The sequence below is a fragment of the Dermochelys coriacea genome, chromosome 4 (genome assembly GCF_009764565.3).
Source record: "Dermochelys coriacea isolate rDerCor1 chromosome 4, rDerCor1.pri.v4, whole genome shotgun sequence".
Classification (NCBI taxonomy): domain Eukaryota; kingdom Metazoa; phylum Chordata; order Testudines; family Dermochelyidae; genus Dermochelys; species Dermochelys coriacea.
In genome coordinates, this window is record NC_050071.1 from 59,681,625 (window position 1) to 59,708,942 (window position 27,318).

At 40.7% G+C, this 27,318-nt stretch overlaps 1 protein-coding gene and 1 long non-coding RNA gene across 9 annotated transcripts in view; one reads left to right on the forward strand and one right to left on the reverse strand.

The window, feature by feature from the left end:
* Positions 1–17,259, reverse strand: part of LRBA (LPS responsive beige-like anchor protein) — a 555,352-nt gene extending 538,093 nt beyond the window's left edge. For 4 of the 8 annotated variants that reach the window (XM_043513125.1, XM_043513123.1, XM_043513124.1 and 1 more), the window contains exons 1-2: positions 16,887–17,259; positions 16,093–16,543 (exon numbers count right to left, since the gene is read on the reverse strand). In XM_043513125.1, coding sequence (XP_043369060.1) covers positions 16,093–16,308 — 216 coding nt within the window. In that variant the 5' untranslated portion in view covers positions 16,309–16,543; positions 16,887–17,259. The other 4 variants (XM_038398056.2, XM_038398057.2, XM_038398052.2 and 1 more) reach the window with 2 other exon arrangements.
* A 78-nt stretch (positions 17,260–17,337) lies between these two features.
* Positions 17,338–26,069, forward strand: LOC122459810. Its single transcript, XR_006280752.1, has 2 exons — positions 17,338–19,260; positions 24,528–26,069. It is a non-coding gene; the product is annotated as an uncharacterized LOC122459810 (long non-coding RNA).
* Positions 26,070–27,318: the final 1,249 nt, after the last annotated feature.

Genomic DNA, 27,318 nt, shown 5'->3' on the forward strand with positions numbered 1-27,318 from the left:
GCGGCATAACTGCATGGGAGGGGTAGCAGTGGGGAAAAGGCCGAGGGCCAGTCTCCCCAGCCAGGAGCTCAGGGGCCGGGCAGGATGGTCCCATGAGCCATACTTTGCCCACCTCTGGTTTAGGGTGTCAACCACTTCAAAGAACTGACCACTGAAGACAGTGATGGTTAAAGCGGTAAAGTTACCAATGAATGCCTGCCATGAGAAAATCATATCAGGAAGGTAAATTTGGAGCTAAATACGACTGTGGTATATCTGAAGGAGAAGAGAAGAGAAATTGATTTTGCTGCTTGGTCAATAGAAGTTAACCTGGGGAAGTCTCTGGTTAAATAGGTGAGATTTACATGGGTGATTGAGACACATCAGCCATAATGCTGATGTATGGAAATAGCACCCCTGGAAGTTCCATTACACTTGCCAATAAGGTTTGTAGTTTTGTAGAAATTTAAAAATAATCTTCCTACAGAGCTTTAAACCATGTGTTCAAAAGGCTTACAACAAACTCATTTCTAAATTAACTTAAAAGGGATGGCTTTTTAGAAGGCAAAGTTTTAGTTGGTCAAGAAGTTTTCTTCAACTGTATTTCATCTGTCCCACAAGGTGAGGCTAGTTCCATAAGCCACATAGCTAAAGATTATTTGTACATCCCTTTTAACGTGTGCTGGGGTATTAACCACAGCCAGGCCCAGCCCTTTTCTTCAGACAAGTTCTCTGAATTCCTGCACATGCAACATGTAGCTGTGATATTTCCTTTAAAAGGAAAGAGGTGTAAAGTAACACTCTCTCCCAACACCTGGACAAGCTATATACACCATCCTAATTGTGCTTGCATTTGTAGTCAGGTAAGGTCCATTTCAATAGGGTAGTGTATGTGACTCAATGTCAGTGTTGAAAAATCAATTATGCAAATGTGTATGAATGATTTTGACCAAGCCTGTACCATGTTAGGTCTCATTTAAACTAAATACTATTACATATCTTGTAGCGTAATAGTGTCTGAGATAATCGTGTTCTGTTACTGGATTCATATCATCACTGGATTTGGAGTGTGAACAGGCTGTTCCAGTACCAGGGGAACCGAACTAAGGAGTGAAAAAGGAGAACAACACTTCACAAGCATGCTCAAATTCATTTTTGGCATGACTAAGGAAAAAGAGTCGAGTCATCCTTAGCTCAAATACTCCCACCATAATTAAGAATTAGTGGATTCATATTATGCTAAATTCAACAGAAAGAACACTGAGGGAAAATATTTTGAAAGTATTGAATTGAGTTTTAGCTCCATGCCTCACATTGACTGGTGGGAAATCAAGGAAAGTCATACAGCTGAAATTATTCATAACCATATAAATGTAGTGAGTTGACTAGTTTACTGAGATTTTTAGACTGCAAACCTAACTTAGCTAAAACCTGTTACCTTATCATGCATACTGTAAGTAGGCTGAAGTGACAGAAAAGGGGTAACTATAGCTAGAGGGGAAATCATCAGTGACCTAGAGGAGATTATGCTTTAGTTACAACACACACTTTTGTTTAATCTGAAATGCTGCTTTTGAAACTGGATTAGCACAGTAAAACATTAACAAGCTATAAAAATTCATATCAAGCTAGGCCAAACAGTGCCAGCTACTGAGGAACTAGTGGTCTACTTTGACAGCTCATTTTATTTTAATCTGCTCCAGATTTTCCTTTTTCACAATTGGGTACAAATTAAAAAAAAAAAGTTTCTAAAAAAAAAAAAACCCTGCTTTTTGCTTCATAAAATCATTATGCTTGTGTCCCAGTGGAATAAAAATTTGACAAGAAAAAGAAGCCACCAGAATTAATTTCAGAAGGAGATGGTCTGACAACTGTTGTGGGGGTTTGTTTGTTTTAATTAAGTTATGGGAAGTAACTCTGGCCTTCTTCCTCAATACACACCCAATAAATTACATCACATTCTTGAAATACTGACACATTTCCTTACCAAAAAAAAAAAACGCAGTGTTTTTCTGTCATGACATTTGCCCATTGGCTTACCTTCGTAGGTTTGCTCTTAATTGCAGTAGAAACTATGGTCAAGTATGGAAAAGATGCTGCTTTTCCACAATTTCAGCCCATGCACGTCGGCGGAAACACACTATGTAGAAGTCTAGTCTGTTTCGACCTTCAGGAGGAGTCCACCCAGAATCCTTTTTTGTAGTCTTGGTATAAAGATCTCTGTGGGTTAGTATATTGTTCAGAGGTGTATTGGAAATATTCCTTGAGTCGGAGACATCAAAAATAGGATTCTAGGTCACCACGTAACTGTATCATGTTTGTGGGGGTGGAGGGGCAGAAGGAGAGGCCCCAAGATAAGACAGATTCTTCTGCGGGGCTAAGAGTATAGTTGGATAGATTAACAATATTGCTGGGTGGGTTACGGGAACCACTGTTGTGGCCCCTTGTGGCATGTAGTAGTTTAGATAGTTTAGTGTCCTTTTTCTTTTGTAGAGAAGCAAAGTGTGTGTTGTAAATGGCTTGTCTAGTTTATAAAGTCCAGCCACAAGGAAGTTTCCCGGTCTGTATGCAAAAGTTGTGATCTCTTGTGGGCTTTCTTTTAAAGACCTGTTCTGTTTTCTGAGAGGCAGATATACTATTGGTCCTAATTCTTTCATACATTTTAAAGATCTGCCCCAAGAGATTGCAGGATCTTGACCATAGTTATCTAGAATCCTATTTTTGATGTCTCCGACTCAAGGAATATTTCCAATACACCTCTGAACAATATACTAACCCACAGAGATCTTTATACCAAGACTACAAAAAAGGATTCTGGGTGGACTCCTCCTGAAGGTCGAAACAGACTAGACTTCTACATAGAGTGTTTCCGCCGACGTGCATGGGCTGAAATTGTGGAAAAGCAGCATCACTTGTCCCTTAACCTCAGCCGTGCAGAACACAATGTCATCCACAGCCTCAGAAACAACTCTGACATCATAATCAAAAAGGCTGACAAAGGAGGTGCTGTCGTCATCAAGAATAGGTCGGAATATGAACAAGAGGCTACTAGGCAGCTCTCCAACACCACTTTCTACAAGCCATTACCCTCTGATCCCACTGTGGGTTACCAAAAGAAACTACAGCATTTGCTCAAGAAACTCCCTGAAAAAGCACAAGAACAAATCCGCACAGACACACCCCTGGAGCCCCGACCTGAGGTATTCTATCTGCTACCCAAGATCCATAAACCTGGAAATCCTGGACGCCCCATCATCTCAGGCATTGGCACCCTGACAGCAGGATTGTCTGGCTATGTAGACTCCCTCCTCAGGCCCTATGCTACCAGCACTCCAGCTATCTTCGAGACACCACTGACTTCCTGAGGAAACTACAATCCATCGGTGATCTTCCTGAAAAGACCATCCCGGACACTATGGATGTAGAAGCCCTCTACACCAACATTCCACACAAAGATGGACTACAAGCTGTCAGGAACAGTATCCCCGATAATGTCATGGCTAACCTGGTGACTGAACTTTGTGACTTTGTCCTCACCCATAACTATTTCACATTTGGGGACAATGTATACCTTCAAGTCAGCGGCACTGCGATGGGTACCCGCATGGCCCCACAGTATGCCAACATTTTTATGGCTGATTTAGAACAACGCTTCCTCAGCTCTTGTCCCCTACTGCCCCTACTCTACTTGCGCTACATTGATGACATCATCATCTAGACCCATGGAAAAGAAGCCCTTGAGGAATTCCACCAGGATTTCAACAATTTCCATCCCACCATCAACCTCAGCCTGGACCAGTCCACACAAGAGATCCACTTCCTAGACATTATGGTGCTAATAAGCGATGGTCACATAAACACCACCCTATATCCGAAACCTACTGACCACTATTCCTACCTACATGCCTCCAGCTTTCATCCAGACCACACCACACAATCCATGGTCTACAGCCAAGCTCTACAATACAACTGCATTTGCTCCAACCCCTCAGACAGAGACAAACACCTACAAAACCTCTATCAAGCATTCTTACTACAATACTACAATACCCACCTGCTGAAGTGAAGAAACAGATTGACAGAGCCAGAAGAGTATCCAGAAGTCACCTACTACAGGACAGGCCCAACAAAGAAAATAACAGAACGCCACTAGCCATCAGCTTCAGCCCCCAACTAAAACCTCTCCAACGCATCATCAAGGATCTACAACCTATCCTGAAGGACGACCCATCACTCTCACAGATCTTGGGAGACAGGCCAGTCCTTGCTTACAGACAGCCCCCCAACCTGAAGCAAATACTCACCAGCAACCACACACCACACAACAGAACTATTAACCCAGGAACCTATCCTTGCAACAAAGCCCGTTGCCAACTCTGTCCACATATCTATTCAGGGGACACCATCATAGGGCCTAATCACACCAGCCACACTATCAGAGGCTCGTTCACCTGCACATCTACCAATGTGATATATGCCATCATGTGCCAGCAATGCCCCTCTGCCATGTACATTGGTCAAACTGGACAGTCTCTACATAAAAGAATAAATGGACACAAATCAGACGTCAAGAATCATAACATTCAAAAACCAGTTGGAGAACACTTCAATCTCTTTGGTCACTCGATTAGACCCAAAAGTGGAAATTCTTCAACAAAAAACTTCAAAAACAGACTCCAACGAGAGACTGCTGAATTGGAATTTGCAAACTGGATACAATTAACTTAGGCTTGAATAGAGACTGGGAGTGGATGGGTCATTACACAAAGTAAAACTATTTCCCCATGTTTATTTCCCCACCCCCACCGTTCCTCAGACGTTCTTGTCAACTGCTGGAAATGGCCCACTTTGATTATCACTACAAAAGGTTCTCCCCTTCCCCCCCACACCCCGCTCTCCTGCTGGTAATAGCTCATCTTAAGTGATCACTCTCATTACAGTGTGTATGTTAACACCCATTGTTTCATGTTCTCTATGTATATAAATCTTCCCACTGTATTTTCCACTGAATGCATCTGATGAAGTGAGCTGTAGCGCACAGAAGCTTATGCTCAAATAAATTTGTTAGTCTCTAAGGTGCCACAAGTACTCCTTTTCTTTTTGCTAATACAGATTAACACGGCTGCTACTCTGAAACAAGCCAAATAACTGTGTCAGCTTTGACAGTGTTATATTTAACAAGTGATTAAGAAATGCCAAAAAGTGGTCCTCTTCCTTTATACATGGGCAAACCAGCTCATCCTCTTCCTTTTTATAACTTACATATGGTAAGGTGACGCATCAGATCACAGCAACAAAGAAATACCTGAGTGTTTGACCTGTCTTTGTTTGCTGGAGAAATGCTTAGTCAACTTAAACTCGTGAGCAAAACCCTGGCATGAATTTCCAGTCCCTGATCATTCACACCACCACTGTTCATCCCATCAAAAGGGATGAACACAAGTGTGCTATGCCAGTTGCTTAAGACAGTCAGGGATCTTGCCATATAGATGTCTATTTCTCAACACAAGTTAATGCAGCATACCTTTGTAACATGCTTTGAGATCTACTGAAGAAAAGTGATATCATAACTAGGGACTAACAACAAATACTGGCCAGTGAATAATATTTCTGACAGTCTGTTACTGAAGTTGCCGAAAAGATACCCAAGACAGCAGTTATATATAATACTGCCTCATGATAGGAAGGAGGCATCGTACAGAGGACTGTAATTGATATTGCAAGATGCACGTCTATACAGCAAAAGATGAATCAAGCGCAAGCTTCTGACTAAGCATGTCTACTAGTTTCATATCCGGTACCATTTTAATCTCAAAAGTTAATACTGCAAAATGTTATGCAACTTGGGGACACTAGGTAGAAAAGTAGAGTCTCTGAATTGGAAACTTCATATTCTTCCAGGTCCTAAAAATCTCTGCCTCCATTGAGCACAAAAATTGTAAATTCACATTCTGGCCAGTCTTACATTTTGTATGCTGCCAAGTGTAGAATAATTTCTGCTACTCTTTCAAGAGTTTCTTGACTAGTAGGTAGTCAAACTGTGCTTCACATGAAGCTGTTTCCTTGTCAGAAAACCTGTATGTGACAGTGTGATATAAACTGTCTTTTATAATTGTCCACTTTTCTTTTTGACTGCAAGAGTATCAATAGAAATTAGTTCTCTGGTGTTCTACATGCTATTGTCTCCCACTCTACTCTTTCCCCCTCCTATTTGTACAGCACGTACAGGTGTTTTTGTTTGTTTGTGTTTTGTTTTCTAAGTTTGCTTCAAGGGGGCCTACACCCTCTTAATATTGGTATGTTAATTAAACATCTTGCTTTAGCCCTATTTTGTCCAACCTTAATTTAAAAAAAAAAAAAAATAAATGAAGACCCTTATCACATTACATAAGCAATACAAACTCAGCTCAGCCTATTGGATTTCAAAGGTTTCCATGATTTCAAAGACTAATATTTGAACTGGAATGACATTTCCAAGGATTGTCATAATTCACAATAAAGTTTTTGTTACACTGTGATAATCAGCATTTTTTTCACTAAACTATTTGCAGTTAAGGCATACTGAAACAGGTAATACCATATGCAATATGGGCTGAACTACTGGGCTCTCAGAAAACACTGTCTGAAACTGAACAGATCTATTTCAAAGTTTCTAAGAGTGTAGTCATGTCTCAATGGTGGTAAAGGGATGAAAACTCCTTTGACAAGCATGCTGGAAGTATAACTCAGATATTGGAATCTTCCAATACATTAATGTGCAAAGGTTAAAGATTTTTGTTCTTGGCACACTTGCAGTTACTGCATAACTAGACTGAACTATTGTTACTTAGGCCAGCAATATCACTTGACAGGATTTATAAGTGACCTTCAAAGGATATTTAAAAATTGGACTTGTGAATTTATACTTCTTTATAATGTATACTGACAGCCTCAAAAGTGGTATTTAAAACCATGATTATTTCTTCTTTTTTTAAATCTTACTTATCAGGAATGTAAAGTCTCTCTTATTTTTGCTGGGACAGATGAACCTCATAGGGTTCTCCCTTAACCAGCTAGCACGTGGTAAAATACAAATTGCCCAGTCTACACAAAAGTCTAAGAACATGTTTAAAAACCCAAATTTCATCCTACTTTAGACATTCCTTTAGAGTTTAGTTCTGCTATGAACAGTGACTACGTAATGACATTTCTGTTCAGCTCTGCTTCCTGTGCATGTTCAAAGCCTGCTTGCTTTGCTAACAAAAATATGGTTTCCCTTGGTTTTTTATTCCTATCATTGCTGCTGAACTAATATAGCTAGGAGTTAGTGAAATGAATGAAGCCCAGTTCAGGGGGGAAATATTTGTCCTCATTTACTTATGTCCAACCCCCTACTGAGGGCTAAAATTTAACCTGAAGAATCTATTACTAGTTATGGAACACAGTAGGATTTTCAGATCCCAAGCTGAATTTGCAGGACTGACAGAAGGGCAGACATCTTGTACCTTGTAAAAGGAGAAAATTTGCTCTGGAAGTAATTGAGACACATAGCACATCACAACAATATTCTTAAAAGTCACTTTTCAAATTCGATCAGCACAAGAGAGTAAGTGTCAGAACATAAGAATGGCCACACTGAGTCAGACCAAAGGTCCATCTAGCCCAATACCCTCTCTTCCAAAAGTGGCCAATGCCAGATGCCCCAGAGGGAATGAACAGAACAGGTAATCATCAAGTGATCCATCCCATTGCCTATTCCCAGCTTCTGGCAAACAGAGGCTAGGGACACCATCCATGCCCATCCTGGCTAATAGCCATTGATGGACCTATCCTTCATGAATTTATCAAGTTCTTTTTTGAACCCTGTTATAATCTTGGCCTTCACAACATCCTCTGGCAAGGAGTTCCACAGGTTGACCATGCGCTGTATGAAGAAATACTTCCATTTGTTTTAAATCTACTGCCTATTAATTTCATTTGGTGACCGCTAGTTCTTGTGTTATGAGAAGGAGTAAACAACACTTCCTTATTTACTTTCTCCACACCAGTTATGACTTTATAGACCTCTATCATATCCCCCCTTGTGATCTCTTTTCCAAGCTGAAAAGTCAGTCTTATTAATCTCTCCTCATATGGCAACCATTCCATACCCCTAATCATTTTTTTTGCCTTTTTCTGAACATTATCCAACTCCAATACATCTTTTTTGAGATGGGGCGACCACATCTGCACGCAGTATTCAAGATGTGGGCATACCATGGATTTATATAGAGGCAATATGATATTTTCTGTCTTATTATCTATCCCTTTCTTAATGATTCTCAACATTCTGTTCACTTTTTTGATTGCCGCTGCACACTGAGTGACTGTTTTCCGAGTCACTATCCACAATGACTCCAATATCTCTGAGTGGTAACAGCTAATTTAGACCCTTCATTTTATATGTATAGTTGGGATTATGTTTTCCAATGTACATTACTTTGCATTTATCAACATTGAATTTCATCTGCCATTTTGTTGCCCAGTCACCCAATTTTGACAGATCCTTTTGTAACTCTTCACAGTCTGCCTGGGACTTAACTATCTTGAGTAGTTTTGTATCATTTGCAAATTTTGCTACTTCAATGTTTACCCCTTTTTCCAGATCATTTATGAATATGTTGAATAGCACTGGGCCTAGTACACACTCCTGGGGGACACCACTATTTACCTCTCTCTATTCTGAAAACTCACCATTTATTCCTATCCTTTGTTTCCTATTTTTTAAACCAGTTACAAATCCATAAAAGGACCTTCCCTCTTATCCCACGACAGCTTACTTTCCTTAAGAGCCTTTGGTGAGGGACCTTGTCAAAGTCTTTCTGAAAATCTAAGTATACTATATCCACTGGATCCCCCTTTTCCACATGCTTGTTGACCCACTCAAAGAATTCTAGTAGATTGGTGAGGCATTATTTCCTTTACAAAAACTATGTTGACTCTTCCCCAACAAATTATGTTCATCTACGCGTTTGTTCTTTACTATAGTTTCAACCAATTTGCCTGATACTGAAGTCAGGCTTACCGACCTGTAATTGCCAGGATCAACTCTGGAGCCCTTTTTAAAAATTGGCATCACATTAGCTATCCTCCAGTCAGAAGCTGATTTTAATGATAGGTTACAGACTACAGTTAGCAGTTCTGCAATTTCACATTGGAGTTCCTTCCGAACTCTTGGGTGAATGCCATCTGGTCCTGGTGACTTATTACTGTTTATCCATTTGTTCCAAAACCTCCTCTAATGACACCTCAATCTGGGACAGTTCCTCATATTTGTCACCTAAAAAGAATGGCTCAGGTTTGGTGATCTCCCTCACATTCTCAGCCGTAAAGACCGATGCAAAGAATTCAGTTAGTTTCTCCACAATGGACCTTATCTTTGAATGCTCCTTTAGCAACTCTATTGTCTAGTGGCCTCACCATTTGTTAAAGCAGGCTTCCTGATTCTGAGCTACTTAAAAAAAAAAAAAATGTTGCTATTACTTTTTGAATCTTGGCTAGTTGTTCTTCAAGTTCTTTTTTGGCCTTCCTAATTATATTTTTTACACTTCATTTGCCAGAGTTACTGCTCCTTTCTATTTTCCTCAGTAGGATTTAACTTCCACTTTTTAAAGGATACCTTTTTGCCTCTCACTGCTTCTTTTACTTTGTTGTTTAGCAACAGTGGCACTTTTTTGGCGCTCTCGCTGTTTTTTAATTTGGTGTATACATTTAAGTTAAGCCTCTATTGCAGTGTCTTTAAAAAGTTTCCAGATTGCAGGGATTTCACTTTTTGCGCTGTACTTTTTAATTTCCGTTTAACTAAGCATCCTCATTTTTGTGTAGTCCCCACTTTCTGAAATTAAATGGTACACTGTTGGACTGCTGTGGTGTTTTCCCCACCACAGGGATGTTAAATTTAATTATATTATGGTCACTATTACCAAGCAGTCCAGCTATATTCACCGCTTGGACTGGATCCTGTGCTCCACTTACGACTAAATCAAGATTTGTCTCTTCTCTTGTGGGTTCCAGGACTAGCTGCTCCAAGAAGCAGTCATTTAAGGTGTCTAGAAACTTTATCTCTACATACCATTCTGAGGTGACATGTACCCAGTCAATATGGGGACAGTTGAAAACCACCATTATTACTGAATTTTTTATTTTAATAGCCTCTCTAATCTCCCTGAGCATTTCACAGTCACTATCACCATCCTGGTCAGGTGATCAGTAATATATCCCTACTGCTATATTTTTATTATTCAAATAATTATGGAATTACTATCCCTAGAAATTATATGGTACAGTTTGGTTCACTTAAAATTTTTACTTCATTTGATTCTACGCTTCCTTTCACATATAGTGCCACTCCCCCACCAGCACAACCTGTTCTGTCCTTCAGATATATTTTGTACCCACTGATTATCCTCTTTCCACCAAGTTTCTATGGTGCCCATTATATCAATATCCTCATTTAATACGAGGCACTCTAGTTCACCCATCTTAGTGTTTAGACTTCTAGCATTTGTCTATAAGCACTTTAAAAACTTGTCTTTTTTAGTGACACGTAGGTCACTGTTGGCCACCATTTCACATACACCAAGTATTAAACAATGTCGTTTTAAAGATACTATTCTACTACAACAGGAATTATCAAAAAAAGGTCTACTTGGCTGGAAACCAGCTACAACATCCTCTCCTGACCATTCATTCACTCTCTTATGGCCTTAAGTCAATCCCTTGGGACAACAAGAATTTTGGGATTCAGTCATAGCAAGAACTGAAGAGAAACAGTCAAACAAACAAACAAGTCCGATTCAGTTACATCACATGAAGACAGATACTAAATAGTGAAATTTCAAGTGCTTTCATACAACTGCAAGAAGTCTAACTGCTAAGATGGGTGCATTTGAATGCCAGGTATTAAATGAGGATATTGATATGATAGGCATCACAGGAATTTGGTGGATCACAGTAAATCCTAAAATATATAGGAATGACAGAGACGGTCATGCTGATGGGCACGTGGCACTATATGTGAAAGAAAGAATAGAGTCAAACGTAGTAAAAATCTGAAATGAATCAAACAGTACCATAAACTCTCTATAGATAGAAATTCCATACTTGAATAATAATAGTATACCAAGAGAAATAAACTACCAACCACCTGACCCGGATGGTGACAGTGACATGCTCGGGAAATTAGAGAGGCTACAAAAACAGAAAACCCAGTAACAATGGCGAAATTAAACTATACCCATCTCAGGATGGGGTGCAGAGATAAAATTTCTTGGCACCATTAATGACTGCTTCTTGGAGCAGTTAATCCTGAAACTCACAAAGGAAAGGCAATTCTTGATTTAGTCCTAAGTAGTGAACAGGATCTGGTCCAAGAGGTAAATATAGATTAATCGCTCAGTAATAGTGACCATAAAACATAATTAAATTTAAACATCTTTGTGGGGAGGGAGGGGGAATGTCAAAGAAACCCACCACAATAGCATTTAACTTCAAAAAGGGGAACTACACAAAAATGAGGAGGCTAGTTAAACAAAAATTAAAAGGAACAGTCAAGAGTGAAATGCCTGCAAGATGCATGGAAACTTTTTAAAAACACCAAAATGGAGGCTCAAATTAAATGTATACCCAAAACAAAAAGAAACAATACGAGGAACAAAAAATACTTTCAGGGCTAAACAGAATAAAAGAGGTGGTTAGGGGAAAAAAGCATCATTTAAAAACTGGAAGTGAATTCGTGCTGAGGAAAATAGAATGGAACAAACCCTGGCAAGTTAAGTATAATATGGCAGGCCAAAAAAAGAACTTGAAGAGAAACTAGCAAAAGACACACAAACTAACAGCAAAATAAATTGTAAGTACATCTATGCAGAAAGCCTGCCAAACAATTAGTGGGGTCAGTGGACAATTGAGATACTAAAGGAGCACTCAGGGAAGACAAGGCCATTCAGAAGCAGCTAAATGAATTTTTTGCATCAGTCTACACTACAGAGGATGTGAGGGAGATTCCCACAGCCATTCTTTTCAGGCGACAAATCTGAGGAACTGTCCCAGATTGAGTAATCAATGGAGGTGGTTTTGGAACAAAGTGATAAATTAAACAGTAACAAGTCATCAAGACCAGATAGTGTTCACCAAGAGTTCTGAAGGACTTCAAATATGAAATTGCTGAACTATCTGTGGTATGTAACCTAACACTTAAATCAGACTCTTACCAGATGACTGGAAGATAACTAATGTGACATTGATATTTTAAAAATATCTCTAGAGGTCATCCTGGCAATTACAGGCCAGTAAATCTAATTTCACTAACAGGCAAATAGGTTGAAACTACAGTAAAGAATAGAATTATCATACACACAGATGAACACGATATGTTGCGGAACAATCAACACGGCTTTTGTAAAGGGAAATTATGCCTCACCAATCTATTAGAATTCTTTGAGGGGGGTCAACAAGCATGTGGACAAGAGGGATCCAGTGGATATAGTGTATTTGGACATTCCTCGCCTTGCCCTTTGCTTTCCTAAGCAAAGTAGGCAGTCATAGATCAGTAACCGGTTACAAGACAGGAGACAAAGGGTAGGAATAGCTCAGTGGTTTGAGCATTGGCCTGCTAAACCCAGGGTTGCAAGTTCAATCCTTGAGGGATCCATTTTGGGATCTGGGGCAAAAACTGGGGATTGGTCCTGCTTTGAGCAGGGGATTGGACTAGATGACTTCCTAAGGTCCCTTCCAACCTTGATATTCTGTGATAGACAGTCCATTTTTACAGTGAACAGCGGTAAATAGCACAGTCCCCCAAGGATTTGTAGTGGTACCAATGCTGTTCAACATATTCATAAATGATCTGGAAAAAGGGGTAAACAGTGATGAGTAATTTTGTACCCTCTGCAAACTTTGCTAAGATTGCAGTCTGCTTTTGACGTAACTAAGAGTTACAAAGGGATCTCACAAAACTGGGTGACTGGGCAACAAAATGGCAGATAACTTTCAATGTTGATAAATGCAAAGTAATGCACGTTGAAAAACATAATCCCAACTATACATCCGAAATGATGCAGTCTAAATTAGCGGTTACCACTCAAGAGAGATCTTGGAGTCATTGCAGATAGGTCTCTGAAAACATCCACTAATGTGCCACAGCAGTCAGAAAAAGCTAACAGAATGTTAGGAACCATTAGGAAAGGGATAAGACGGAAAATATCAATGCCACTATGATATTGTGATATGATATCCATGATATGTCCATACCTTGAATTTTTCATACAGTTCTGGTTGCCCTGTCTCAAGAAAGATATTAGAATTGGAAAAAAACTCAGAAGGGCAATAAAAATGACATGGGGTATGGAACAACTTCAACATCAGGAGAGATTTTAAAAACTGGGACTGCTCAGCTGGAAGAGAGATGACAGAGAAGGATGTGATAAAGATCTATAAAATCATGAATGGTGTAGAGAAAGCAAATAGGGAAGCGTTATTTACCTCTTCATATAACACAAGAACTAGGCGTCACCCAATGAAATTAATAGGCACAGGTTTAAAACAGACATAAAGGAAGTACTACTTCACACAACGCACAGTCATCCTGTGGAACTCATGCTGTGAAGGCCAAAAGTAGAACTGGGTTCAAAAAAGAATGAGATAAATTCAAGGATAACAGGTACAACAACAGCTATTAGCCAAGATGGTCAGGGATCAACCCCATGCTCTGAGTGTCCCTAAACCTCTGATCACTAGAAGCTGGGTCTGCATGACAGGGGATGGATCACTTGATAAATGGGTCTGTTCATTCCCTCTGAAGCACCTGGCACTAGCCACTGTTAGAAGACTGGGCTAGCTGGAGCATTGGTCTGACCCAGTATGGCCATTCTTAAGAAACTGTGGCTTTGGGCAAGTGAAGCTGTTAAAGGGAAGAGGGTGTGGTGCTAGGGTGCAGCTTCTCAGTGAGGATTAACAGTGGTTTAGCTCCTCAGCTTCCCCTGAACTGCATTCTGATCCAGGGAAGCCACATGAAAAAGTGTGTTAAAAGCCATCTAAGCTCTGTGAGCAGTAGAGACCATGAGTTCAAGGCCACTGGCTCTCCACTACCTTTAAATGATGCTTCCTTGTAACAGAGTGGGCAGGGGCGGATTGAGGAATTCAAATGGAGCTAAATAGCAACAGGAGGGAATAGTAGCTTCTACATTCCTGCAATTTTGCTCAAACTCTCCCATCCACTCCCTGACAACTCACCTTTGGCTAAGGATACTCAAAGTATGAAAAGCAATGTGCCTGAATATGGTGGAACTTCAGATTTGGACAGTAAGATTTGCCCTTTAGAGCCCTAAATAAAGAAGATTCCACTAGTCATTCCCTGTGAGCCTTCCCCTCCATGCACTTTAAAGATGAGTTTACTTTAGAATAAGCATTTGCAAAGTATACATTTAAGAACTGAATTCAGCTTCCCTGGCCGAGGCATTTATGGAAACTTACTGATTATGGCTTGCCACTACTCCTCTCTGAAGTTTAGGACGTGTACATTAATCACACAAATATTTTGATGCTCATTTGTTCTCTCTCCTTGATCCTGTAACTTTTTTAATACTAAAATAGCATGTCAATAGGAAATATTTTATTAATCTGAAAACTCAGACACAAATGTATTGAAAACTATACATTAAAGAATGACCAGTCAAATTAAGATACTGTCAAAAGCCATTAAACAGACCTAACAAATGTAGATAAGATTATTAGCTCTGAAGTACAGGCAAATGCGTATTGCTAACAAAATAACTGAAGTACAGATAGTAATTAACACCTAACATACTTTCTGCAGTAACAGTGACCTTTTCTTGCTACAAGTTTTACACTTGTTGCATGTGCTCCCACTTCCTGGTTTGTCAGAACAGAAGCCTCATTCAGTCTCAGACATCTATCTAAAGCAAGCACAAAAAACTAAGACTACCATCAATATGTTCATTATCCATATTCTAGCACTTCCTAGAGGCCACAAGCAAAGTAGGGCTCCATTTGTAAAAATGTAATAAGAAAAACAAACAGCTACACACAGCCCCAACACTTGGGCACCCTATATAGTACAAATTAAACATTCGGGCAAAACTGGTCCAACTGTTTGCATAACATGGTATTGAGAATTCATTACAATATTGTGCTGTTGATTACTCAGAACAAGAAATACATTCAGTTTTCAGTATTGCTTGTTATGCACTATTAAAAATGTCTATGCTAAAACCACATCATGGTAGTGTAAAGATGCTCACTCTAAGATGGTAACACTCTAACAGAGAGAGATCTGATGATTAATATTACTGTTTTACTATATTGTTTTGCTAAACTCACTGTTTTCCTAATTGTTTTCTCTCTAATGTTTGCATGGCAAGAATTTGTAAACTTGTTTAAGTATTTATTTAGGAAGTTTTATTTATTCAAGCTACTACTATTTTGAGCTGCAGAATCAATATGGCATACATCTGGTTACTTTGTTAATTAAAAGGCCACTTGAACAACAACTTTTGCTAATAATCAAAGTATGTGTGACTGACACCTATATTTAAATGAAATAGCTTTCCCACTACCTTAGAATATGAAAATTCCATACATAAATGGAAAGAAAAAGGATTATCCAGTCACAGCCTTTAGAGGCAGGCCCATAAACATTACATCTTCATGGAAAAGTTTTTAAAAAGACTTAAGACAGTTTGCCATATTGTCTTTTTCAATTAAAAACAAACACGTTGAACAACAATGTATACTACATTACACTTTGATGCGTTTCTCAATTACTACTGGGAAAAGCTACAGCTGCCCTGGAGGCAAATGAGATTGACAGCTGTGTAGAATTTTTTAAAAGCGTAATTTATAATGGATAGACATTTTCCCTTTAACATATGCAAAAGTTGTAAACAGCAAAAAAGAGAATCTAGCCAGAATCTATTAGTAAGTATTTCATAAGAATGTAAAGTGAAAAGAAGAGAGTCAGAAAAGGAAATAATGCAAGTGTGCCCAGAGTTTTTCCTTGCTTCTCCTGCCTGGGTATTTTGTTACTTTCCCTTCCACCTCCAGAAAGAACGTTAGAAAGATGATCTCTCGGCTTACCAGGTTAAATACAGTTTCTACAATGTCCCTGTTGGATACTTCGCCAACTTCAACCAGTCCCGTCAGCACTGCAAATTTCATCCTGATGCCTCGGATAGGGACTCCTGGGTTCAAGGGCTGCAGCGTACTCCCCACTTCAGCAGAATTCCCTCCTCCTCCTCCTCCTCCTCCTCCATCACCTGTTGGCTGAAGAACCTGTTTGTCTTCACTAGCCATAGCTAGCTAAGTTCAAGTTACCACTAGCTGAGATGCCGGAGGCACAGCCGCCACAGCCAATGAGGAGTGATTTCAGTGGCAGGGAAAGAGGTCTCTTGCTCACTCTCTCTTCAGGTCTAACTTGCGAAAAAACCCCAGTACAGCGGGTGTGGAGAGCGCTCGCCCAATCTTGGCTTTTCCCTCAACAGCAGGGTTGGCTCAGCTGCCCACTGCCCCGAGGCAGGTACGGAAAGCCCTGAAAGGCAACACGTCCAGTCGTTTGAAAGCCCCTGCAAGGCAGACGACCCCCCAAGTTACCAGGGGCCCACCTCCTCCTTGCCCCCACAAAACAGGGACGGTAGCAGCCGGGGAGCAATTGCCTCTCTCCCGCCCCGTGGAATCTGCCCCACAGTCAGCGCTGGGTTTCTAAAGGGGAGTCACGGGGTCGCGCCCCGTGCTCGGCTCTATTCCCGCCGTGCCTCCCGCTCCCGGGCTCGGACCTCCGCCGCAGCTGAGCGTGCAGAGCCCGCTGCCCCTTCGCCCGCCCGTGCACGCACAGGTGCCGCGACAAACCACTCAGGAAGGAAGTTCAGGCTCACCCAGTTCTCCTCCTCGCGTCTCGCGCGCCGCGGTGGGGGGCGGGGAGGGGGAGCAGGGGCTCGCTTTAATGCCCGGCGGAGGGGCGGGGGGCGGGCTGCTCGGGTACCCCCCCCCCTCGCGAGCCCTTGCGCCGCTAGCCCCCCTGGCGCAGAAGCACCCGCCGCTCCTGGAGCGCGCAGGAGCCGAAAGTTTCAGCCGCCGCTGCCTCACCCCGCGGTCTCAATTAGCCCCATCTCTTCCTGCCTCGGCTGCAAACGCGGCCGCTCTCTGCCGCCATGACAGCGCTGAGTCCCTGGAGAGCTGCTGGGCGAGGAGCCGTGCGCCTGCGCGGCTAGGAACTGGCAGGCGGGCGGGGCGCAGAGCGGGGCGCGGGGGCCGCGGGCCGCGCACGCCCAGGTGAGCCCAGGTGTGCGCAGGTGAGCGGCGCGCGCAGCGGCCCCGCCGCCCGGCCAGGAGCTCCCGGCTGCAGCGGGAGGCGGTCGCCGGGCCGGAAGCTGTTGCGCAGCAGCCACCTAACCCTGCTCCCCGCCCCGCCCCGCCCCGGCCCGGGGTTAGCGGCCGGCGGAGCGGCCGGGGAAGCTCCCTCATGGGGGATTCATTGTCAGTGTTAGTTTATTGGTCGCCCAGCGCCCAGACGCGTGTGAGGCCCCCACGGGCCCCGCAGCGTTGATTGACCTGATTTCCAGAGGTGAAGCTGCACGGCTCCCAGGGGACCGGAAGGTGCCCGCACCTGTGGAAAGCAGGCCGCTGCAGTGTCCCGATGAGCAGAGGGGAAGGGGTGCAGTGTGTAAATGCAGTGAGTCAGGAGAGGTGTGAAACCTGGGTCGCGCCTGCTGCTCATTTCCCCCTTCTCTCAGCTGTTTTTCTTTCCGATCCTCATCCACAGCTCCTTTCTCTCTCTTCCTTTCCCCCAGCCTGGACTGAGGCTGCAATCCTGAAAAGGATCACCTAGCTTCAATAGGGTTAGTCATATGTTGAGTGTGTGGGAAATCTTTAGAGGCTGTGGGCCTACCCATGGGTCAGGTTACTTGTGGTCCACGTGTATGTCAGATACACAAACTTTTGCAAAACCTTAGCCCTGCCACAGAGATGTTTCCATGATTGTTTTAATTCTAATGGAAACACTTTTGAAGAATTAAAAACACTAAATAATTTCCCTGCCCTGTGCAAAGTGTGAAACTGACTAGAAAGAAAAGTGAAATCAACTGGTCTGTATTCTCTGGCCAATCTGAGAGAAATGCTACTAGTAAGCAGCATAGTAAATGTAGATTGTCTCAATTATTTCAGCTCTCAATCATGTAATTTAGTAGCATATATCATTTAGAAATATGTATATGGCTTAATTCAACTCTGGATTACACTGACCTCTAATGTTTTAAAAATCAGCCTGAAGGGCAGTGACACAAAGCACCTGCAACCACCGTTCCAGCAGGAGGGCCACAGCAAGTCAGTGCAGTCCCAAATGCAGTAGAGGGACAGGGGAGAGGATATGGTGAAGGCAACCAGGGATACACAGGTTGAACACATGCCCCAGAAAGGCTGTCTAAGGCATCTGGATGGGAGTTCACCTGGGAATCCAAAATACTAGTTAGGCCTGGAACTGTTTAGTTTCTGACATCAGACAACATTGAGTGCAATCAGTGTAGTGAACACATGCCTGGGCCTCTGATGGTGGCTGCAGTTTAGAACTGCCCTCCAAAAGCAGAGCTTTAAGGGGCACAGGGGTCACAGAGCAACCTCACACTTCAGGAGAAGCTCCTGCAGCTTCTGTTTCATGGAACTAGGCCCAGCTCCAGGTATTGTGACCTTGCCCATGGAGTCACAGTGGTGTTCAGGTTTGGCCCAGGCTCCTCTCCTTCATCAGGAATGAGGGGCAGCTGGGCCAAATTTGAGTGAAGGGCACCGCAGCTCCATATGCCAGGTTGCAGCACTCAAATTTGGCCTGGCTGCCCCATCCACCTCAGTGGGAACAGACCCAACCTTAGGAGCATTGTCACCCTGTGTATGAGATTACAATGCCCAGAGAGAGAGAGTCAGTCCTAGCCCCACAGGCTACAAGCTATCACTGTGAGGTGAATTTTTTCATTTTATGGGTTTTTTTTAATGTTCTTTTTCATTCTCTGTTGTTTTACATTTGTGAAAAACACAGGGCTCTACCACTAGCAGTGCTTCCATCATATATGGGGCAGGAAAGAGACTGAAGTCCAGATCCTCAAAAGTATGTATGCTCCTAACTTCCACTGAAATTAATGGAAGTTAGGAGCCTACATATCTTTGAAGATCTGGGCCTGAGCTGCTTATCCCATCCCAACCATTAGTTTGGTCACATGTGAAATGAAAGACACCACCTCTCCTGTAGCAGCACTTCCTCAGGTAATCTGAATACAAATATAGGTTGTATGATTTGTAGGTTGTATGATTTATCAGGTGTATTTATTAAATTAATGTAAAAAATTAGATGAAAGAATATAATAGTCCTTTGTTTTTGTTTTTTCCTTCAGGGGTTATTTTTATCAAATAGTTTTGGGGTGTGTCAGGTAAAATCTGATAATTTGACATAGAGGTTGAAAAGATACATTTCAAATGCCTTCAAGTTGACGTTGCATAATCGTTTGAATGTTCCACCATGTTGCTTTGTTCAGGTTATGGATTACAGTGATTTTTAAGCAACATTATTTATATGCAACATGCAAGAAGGAGAGCTGCTCAGTCCCTCTGTTCTACTCCCATTTAAGTCAGTGGCAAAACAAGGATTAGGACTGAACCCTAGCAGTTGGGGCAGGAACAAAGCAACTCCTTTTGGTGTGCAATTTGTCTGACAGCTAGCATTAAAAATATGAACCCCAGTCCTTCTGACTGGCCTGAGATGCAATGGCATCAACACACAGCCAGTTTTTAAGAATCCCTTTTTCAGTGTAATCCCACAGTTGTCATATAAATTTTGGAGTTTGAAATAAGGGGGAGGGATTTAACCTGAAAAACAGAGAACCTAGTGCTCTTCAATCTATTTACACAGATGGTGGTGAGCAAAGCTCAGTGGAAACATGTCTGTGATGCAGAAATAGTGGAGCAGTAGCTCCTACATGCCTCTTTTCTCTCTTTGGAAGCCCATAGAATTTCCCTTTCTTTCCAGGGGCATTCTCTGGGGTTGTGACTCTGTGGGTTGCAAAGAGCAAGACAGGAATGGAGCAGAACACGAAAACAGCCAATGAATTTCTGCTGCAAAAATTAATGCTGGTGTAAGTTTTACAGCTTCTATTCCCCCTGGGAGATGAGGGTAGTACAGCTACAGATGGGAGTCAGATTCAGCCAATAGCAGCATGGTTTCTAAGGTATAAAGACATCACTCACTACTTAAAGGCAGCCATTTATGGGGTGGGACATAACTATTATAATAGCAGCATTATACAACAGTCTAGAACACCAAATGAAGAAAACCTTATACAGTTGGTGTGACAGAGGAATTTATTCTGCAAAATGCTATTATCCAAGGTGGAATTTGATCAGTCTTACCACTGGAAAAAAGCAACATAGGATCTTTGATAAATATGATTGGTCAGGAGGACCTCAGTTTCAGCCTTCTGAAAGTTAGTCTTGTATCTTTTCTTCATATGATTCTTTTATTTTTGAGGCAATGAGTGGAGAAGATTTGCTCCTCCTTTATGATTGTGCTAAATAATAAACTGTCAATAGAAATGCTAAGTAATTGCAGCCGTGTTAGGGTTTTAACATTGCCCATTACCATAGTATCTGAGCACCTTTCATGTAAAATTCATAGCAATAGTAAAGTCCCTAATGGATTTAAAGTAGTATATCTCCTTTTTAAGGCTAAAAACTCTGCTTCAAGTAGGGATTTTGTTTTTGAATCTGTTTTGTTTTGTTTTTAGGTTGATTAGTTTCAGAGTTTTGTTTTTGTTTTGCCTGGTTGGGGTTTATTTGTTAGGAAGAGGTGTCAATATCTCATTTTTATGGTGAAAAGAAGAGGAAGGTTTTAAAAATTTTATCCTAAATGCGATCAGATTCTGGATTTGCTTAATCTCCTCCGAATATATAATTGTCAGTGTAGATGTTGAAGCAAAACAAAAACAATCCAAGGCCTTCTCTACATGGAGCAGCAATGTGCACTACAGTGTTGTGATTTCTGAAGCACGCTAATGAGTCACACATTAGTTGGTTTGTAAAAAGAAAAGGAGTACTTGTGGCACCTTAGAGACTAACAAATTTATTAGAGCATAAGCTTTCGTGAGCTACAGCTCATTGTGTAGACTCTGCTGATGTGCCCTAAAGGTTCCTTAGTGTATTACATTAACCTGTCCTAGGGACCTTTAGTGTGCACCAGCAGAGGCTATATGAACCAATTAATGCACAATACATCAGAGCACTTCAGAAATCACACCTTTGTAGTACACATTGCTGCTCCGTGTATACAAGCCCCCAGTGAGTAAAGACAATCTATGTGTATTTTTTATTTACTCATAACATAGTTATAATCAGATAAGTTTATTTTATATTGCACAGTCACAATATCTTTTTTCCTCTCTTCTGCTTCAGAGTTCAATTCTGGGTACCTGCTGGGAGGAGGGAAATTCATTATATTTTTGAAGCATTTTTATATTATTTTTATTTGTTATTATATGCATAAATAGTACCCAACTTTAATATAAATGAAAATGGCAAACAAAATTAGCTATGTTGGCTGGAGTAAGGACTTCTATGTGTTCCATAATATTCAGAAAAACATGTATTAGGAGTAACTTGGTTTAAGATATTAGTATGCATATAGTAGTATGATGTTGGCTTTATCCAACAGCTATCCCCACCTAAGAGTGGGTAAGTACTAAAGCTCCGAGCTATTTCTGAAATAATCTTGGGAGGAGTTATTTCTAATTTTGTTCTTACTAACAAGCAGCATGGAGATGGATATATCCTTTGGACTAATAATAACCTCTTAGTAAGTGTTATGTCTGACTACTTATTAATATTTGTCATCTCATTTGGAATAATACTAGAGAAATAATATTTTTAAGGTGAACTCCATATATAGCTGTTTGGCAGCAGTTTCTGCTTTAGTTACCTAATCTAAATTGTGCTTCAGTTTCTTTCCATAATCTTAATATGCTTTTTCTTTCAAATTTTCCTTATATATATCATTTTTATTATTTTTCTTAGTGCATAAAGTGTATATCTGCATTCATCAGAATTACAATCAAACATCTTTAAGAGTGTTGCAGTTTGTGGAGGTTTTCATTAGACTTAGTAATGCTGCGTTTCCAGTAATCAAATACCTACAAGAAAGCATATAACATAGCATCTATATGTTTTAACATTAAGTATGTGAGGTGGCCATTCCTGCTCATTAGCACCGAGGCTGATTAAGCCAATGTAGCTAAAGAATTGCTTAGTAAAAAGTGCAGAGTATAGACAGGAGCAAAAATAGGGTGGGGAGATAAGAAAACTGGGACTGAAAAAAGAGAAAGTTGTGTAATTGGACTTATGTATGAAATTTAGAAACTTGTTCTCTCCCACCTCTTCCCCGTCTTCTTTAGTGATTTTAGGGCTCAATCCTGCTCTGGTTGATGACAGTCGCAGAACTCCAACGGGCTCCAGTGGGAGCAGGATAAACCCTTAATCATAATGAAACTGTTAGATTCACAGTCACACAATATTCTCTTATCATGGGACAGTTGTTTATGATGCTCATCTTGTTCTTGCTCTTGTTCATCACTGTTCAGCTGGGTTCACAGGTTCTCTTTTGGATGTATGTTTTTAATAATGGAGAAAACATACTGCATAAAGTTGTTTTACTTTTTATAAGACTTTTTAGAAATTATATTTGAGAAATCTGGTAGTGTTGCAGTGAATGGAGCTAGGAAGTAGTTCGTACAGATTTGTCATTTGCAAAGGAAGTTCTCATAAAGCTGAGGAAAAAGCAAATTGTGGTTCTCAAACTCTGTCTGGAAATATATGTTCAGTCTGAGCCATAGGGGTAACATGCTGGGAGTAGTTTGACAAGTGATCATGTTATTTTTTTATTATTATTTTTATAAAAGTTGCCTATTTGGATTTGCCATGCAGTTTCCCATGGTGAGGAGAGTCCTAATAAGCAGGCATGAGTTAAGTGTATTCGTAATGTTTCCTCTTTACACTCCTCTCTGCTGTGATGCATACAAAAAACATGGCTGTGATTAAGCAGCTGATGTGCTATGACCACGTTTATACAGTCCAGAATCATCTCACTGTTACCATGTGCATTCCATCTGCTTTTTGTACCCACCTGTTGTCTGTCATCTTATACTTAAATTGTAGGCTCTTCAGGGGAAGGACTGGCTATGTGTTTGTAATGTCTAGCACAAAAGGAACCCTGATTGAGGACCCCAGGTGCTACCACAATACAAATAATAATCATTCTTTTTTGTCAGAAGAGCAGCTGTGTGCAGATTGATGATGTTTGTTCTTTCCACAGGTTTGTTTTTTCTTACCGTTAGCTGCCAGTAAAATCATCACAGATTAAACTGATACATTTGTATTTGGGGGGGAAGTAAAGCTTTAAGCTCTGATCCCATGATGAGCACTGCGCTGGAGTCCTCCATCCTGAAGGTTATTACAGGATTGGACCCTCACTTATTAGGATATGTGTGTGTATATATGTATATTTATATAAATAAAAATTGTACTTGCAGTTTAAATGTTATTGGAAACTGTAATAACTAAGCAAACTAAGAAATCATGTGGTATGTTAGAGATCAGATCAGGAGGAGAGCATCTGTTTACAGACTGTAGGTTTCAGGTCTTTTCTGTACAGGCAAAACTACCATTGACTTCAGTAGGAGTTTGCCTGACCAAAGAGCATTAGTGAACATGGTGGCAAAAACTACTGGTCTGCACTTATCCTACCATCAATAGTAGCATTAGAGGAGCTGCACCAGCACTAGTGCAATTGTGGGTGATTTGGTCCAAAAAAAAAAATCTGCTGGTGTAGACTCCGCAATGGAATATCAACCATATTAACCAAAACCATGATTATAAATGGCTATTGCTAGATGGTGTTAACACAGTTTATAATCCCAGTCTGGATAAGACATAACCATATTTCAAAACCGATTATAAGATTACATTATTAGCAGTTTTCTTGAGGACACATTTTTGAACATGACTAATGTGTTTTGAATTATAGTTCACAGTTTATAAAGTTAACCTGGTGTAGTTATGACAAACACCAAAATTAATTGAAATTACGTTGTATTTACTACTTTATATGTGTATAATGCAGCATAGCAGAATAACAGCATCAAAGTCTTCCAAAGGAACACTCATTTCAGAAATGTAGGTGTGGTCTGTCTGTATGCATAGATTTTTAAAAGATCCCAAAATATGTTTCATAACTTCCTCCAATCAGAGGGGACTGATTTTATTTTGTTTTTCTGAGAAGCAGGGAAACAAATATTCAAATCTCTTTCCAATCTTGAAGTCCTGACTCAGGCAAAACTCCAACGGGGCCAATGAGAGTTTTACCTGAGCAATGAGATGGTCTTAAAATAAATGACATTTCATTGGTTTGATTGGTCATTTTCACTTCAATGGTAGACACAAACTTTTGGCCATTTTAGCTTCAAAGACAATTGACTGGATTGTTGTGTTAGGTCCGTCTGGTGAATTGCTTCAGTGGATGGCCAATCTGGTCAGGCAAGAAGCAGCGTGCAATTGGTCTGGATACTAATACAGACAAAATGAAGTCCCTTACCATTACCATCAAGCAGCCTCCAGGCTCCAGATTACAACTGCTCAGTGTTAACCTGTCCAGATGGGATATGAAGCAGCTGGCAACTGTCAAACACTTTGGAAGCTCGATAGACTGTGTTGGTGGAGGAAGTTTTTTGAAAGATGTGGATGTTCATATAGAAGCAGCTACTGGCATGGTCCAAGCCCTTCAGCAGCCTCTGAGAAGATGTCTGGACATCAAGTTTACTTCAGAGCTGTGGCCCTGATAGGTTGCTCTAGAAATTCTGTAGAAAGGTTCTAATTCTCTATTGAATTCTTGAAAACTTTTCTGTGAGAGACCTCTTGTATCACTACTGAGGCCTATCTCACAAATTACCCTAATTGTTGTCTGTAGCATTGACCATATTGCAACCCATCATTCCTCTTATTGAACAGAAAAGGAACTGCAAATGAAATATACAAATAAAAAAGCAGTGTGGTAAATGATGTAAATAATGTGTGTTTTGGTTCATGAGGAGCTCATCAACCATTCCCTAAAGTGATTTTGGCTGCCCCTTGCAGCTGTGTTAGTCTCTGAGATTCTTAAAATTGCACCAAGACAAAATTGAAGCCCTTGTATGTGAGCATGGAAAGTTCCCATTAAAATCAATGAGCAAACAGTCATCTTTTCTATGGCTGCTTCTGGGAACAGGAAACCACACAAGTCCTCACTGATCTCTGACTATCCAGTGTACAATATTCCATTTTAACTCAGTCTGCAAGATAAGCTAGAGAAAATTGAATGTAGTGCACATACAATAATGCTGTTCTGCAAACAGAGTTGAGAAAACAAATGTTCATAATCCTCCACAGATTATATGCTCTTTCCATGGGCAAAGTCCAAGTAAACGGGTGTGAGTGGTTGTGTCGCTTCTCAAGGTACACAGGCTGTGAGTCACTTTGTTGCTTCCTGCTTTTACAGCATGAGTCTTGACTGTGCCAGCTAACTTGTGTCAACTCCCTAACATAACCACCCTATCAGCACTCAAGCACTCTCCTCTCGGTTATGCCAGCCTTACCTTTGCTCCTGCAGGTTGATATAATCGAGTCCTCAGAGGGCCAGGTGGCCTAGTGGGTAGCACACCCAGTTTCCTGCCTTGCCTCCCAGCAGGAAGGCTTTTCAGTCCAGTTCCTAACCCTTGTATGGGGCTTAGCTTCACCTCAGGGTTTTCAATGTCCTTGTCCTCTCCTTACTATTAGGAAAGTGGAATGGAAATGAGACTTATGCCTCTCCAGTTGACAGTAGATGCATCCCAACCCTTGGGTCCCTTGAAAGTGTCCCTGGATGGTATCCAGCCCCGATCACGGGGTACCCACAGATATCCCAGATCCTCCATTTTCAAAAGAACTGTGTACGCCAATTTATTAGATTTTACTTTACACATCACTACACTAGAGTTCAATTATAGTGTTAAAAAAAAATACAACCACACATTGATGATTCCTCATTTACTGTTACATTTTGAGTCTTATCAGTTCTCCAGTTTTTAATCCCTTTAATATGTGACATGTTAATTTTATATCATTCTAATTTTTTAATCAAAATGCCATGCAGTACCAAGTAAAACGCCTTACACAAGTGTAAGTATATTACATCAGCACTATTATCTTTGTCAACCAAATTCATAATCTCATCAAAAGTAGATATCAAATTAGTTTGATAGGATCTATTTTCCATAAACCCAGGCTGATTTGCATTAATTATATTGCCCTCCTTTAATTCTTTATTAATTCAGTCCCTTATCAACCTCTCTATTATCATGCCTGGGGCTGTTATCAGGCTGATGGGCCTATAATTACCCACGTCATTCTGTTTACTCATTTTAAAAATTGACCCAACCTTAGCTTTCTTCCAGTCTTCTAGAATTTCCCTAGTACCCCAAGACTTATTCAAAATCAGTGTTAATCATCCAGCTAGCTCCTCAGCCAGCTCTTTTCAAACTCTTGGATGCAAGTTATCTGGACCTGCTGATTTTAAAATGTCTAACTCTAGTAGCTTCTGTTTAACATCTTCCAGATATACTGGTGGAATGGGAAGAGTTTTATCATCATCATATGATGAGACTAGATCATCTGTTTTCCCCCAGATGCAGAACAGAAATATTTATTGTACTCTTCTGCCTTTTCTGCATATTATTGATAATTCTACCATTTCAAACCTAGTAATGGACCAATACCATTGTCAGGATTCTTTTTTTCCTAATATATTTTAAAAACTCCTTCTTCTTGTCCTTAACTCTGCTGGCCATAGATTTATCCTTGCATTCCTTTACTTCAGATACGGTGATCCCTTCACTGTCATATCATTCCTTTTCACTTTCAGGTGGTTTCAATCTTTATAGTTTTGTCTTTGATGATTTTCCATTGACTTTTCTGGATTGTTGAAATGGTGGACAATTGAGCAATACATTATATAATCGGCTAGCGAGGGTGGGTGACAACTCCTTCCCTCTTGAATGGCCTCTCACTGAGACATGATTTCCTGGTGACTAACTTTTATTCCAAGACCATAAGGGCATAATTTTAAATATAGTTATATCATTCCTTAAATATTATCTACACACAGAAACACCTTCCAATGATTAGGAGTATTGATAAGTTACAAGCTTTCAGTAGAGACCTCACATGCCTTTATGGATAAATACCATGAAAGCAGTGTATTAGGTGTAGTGA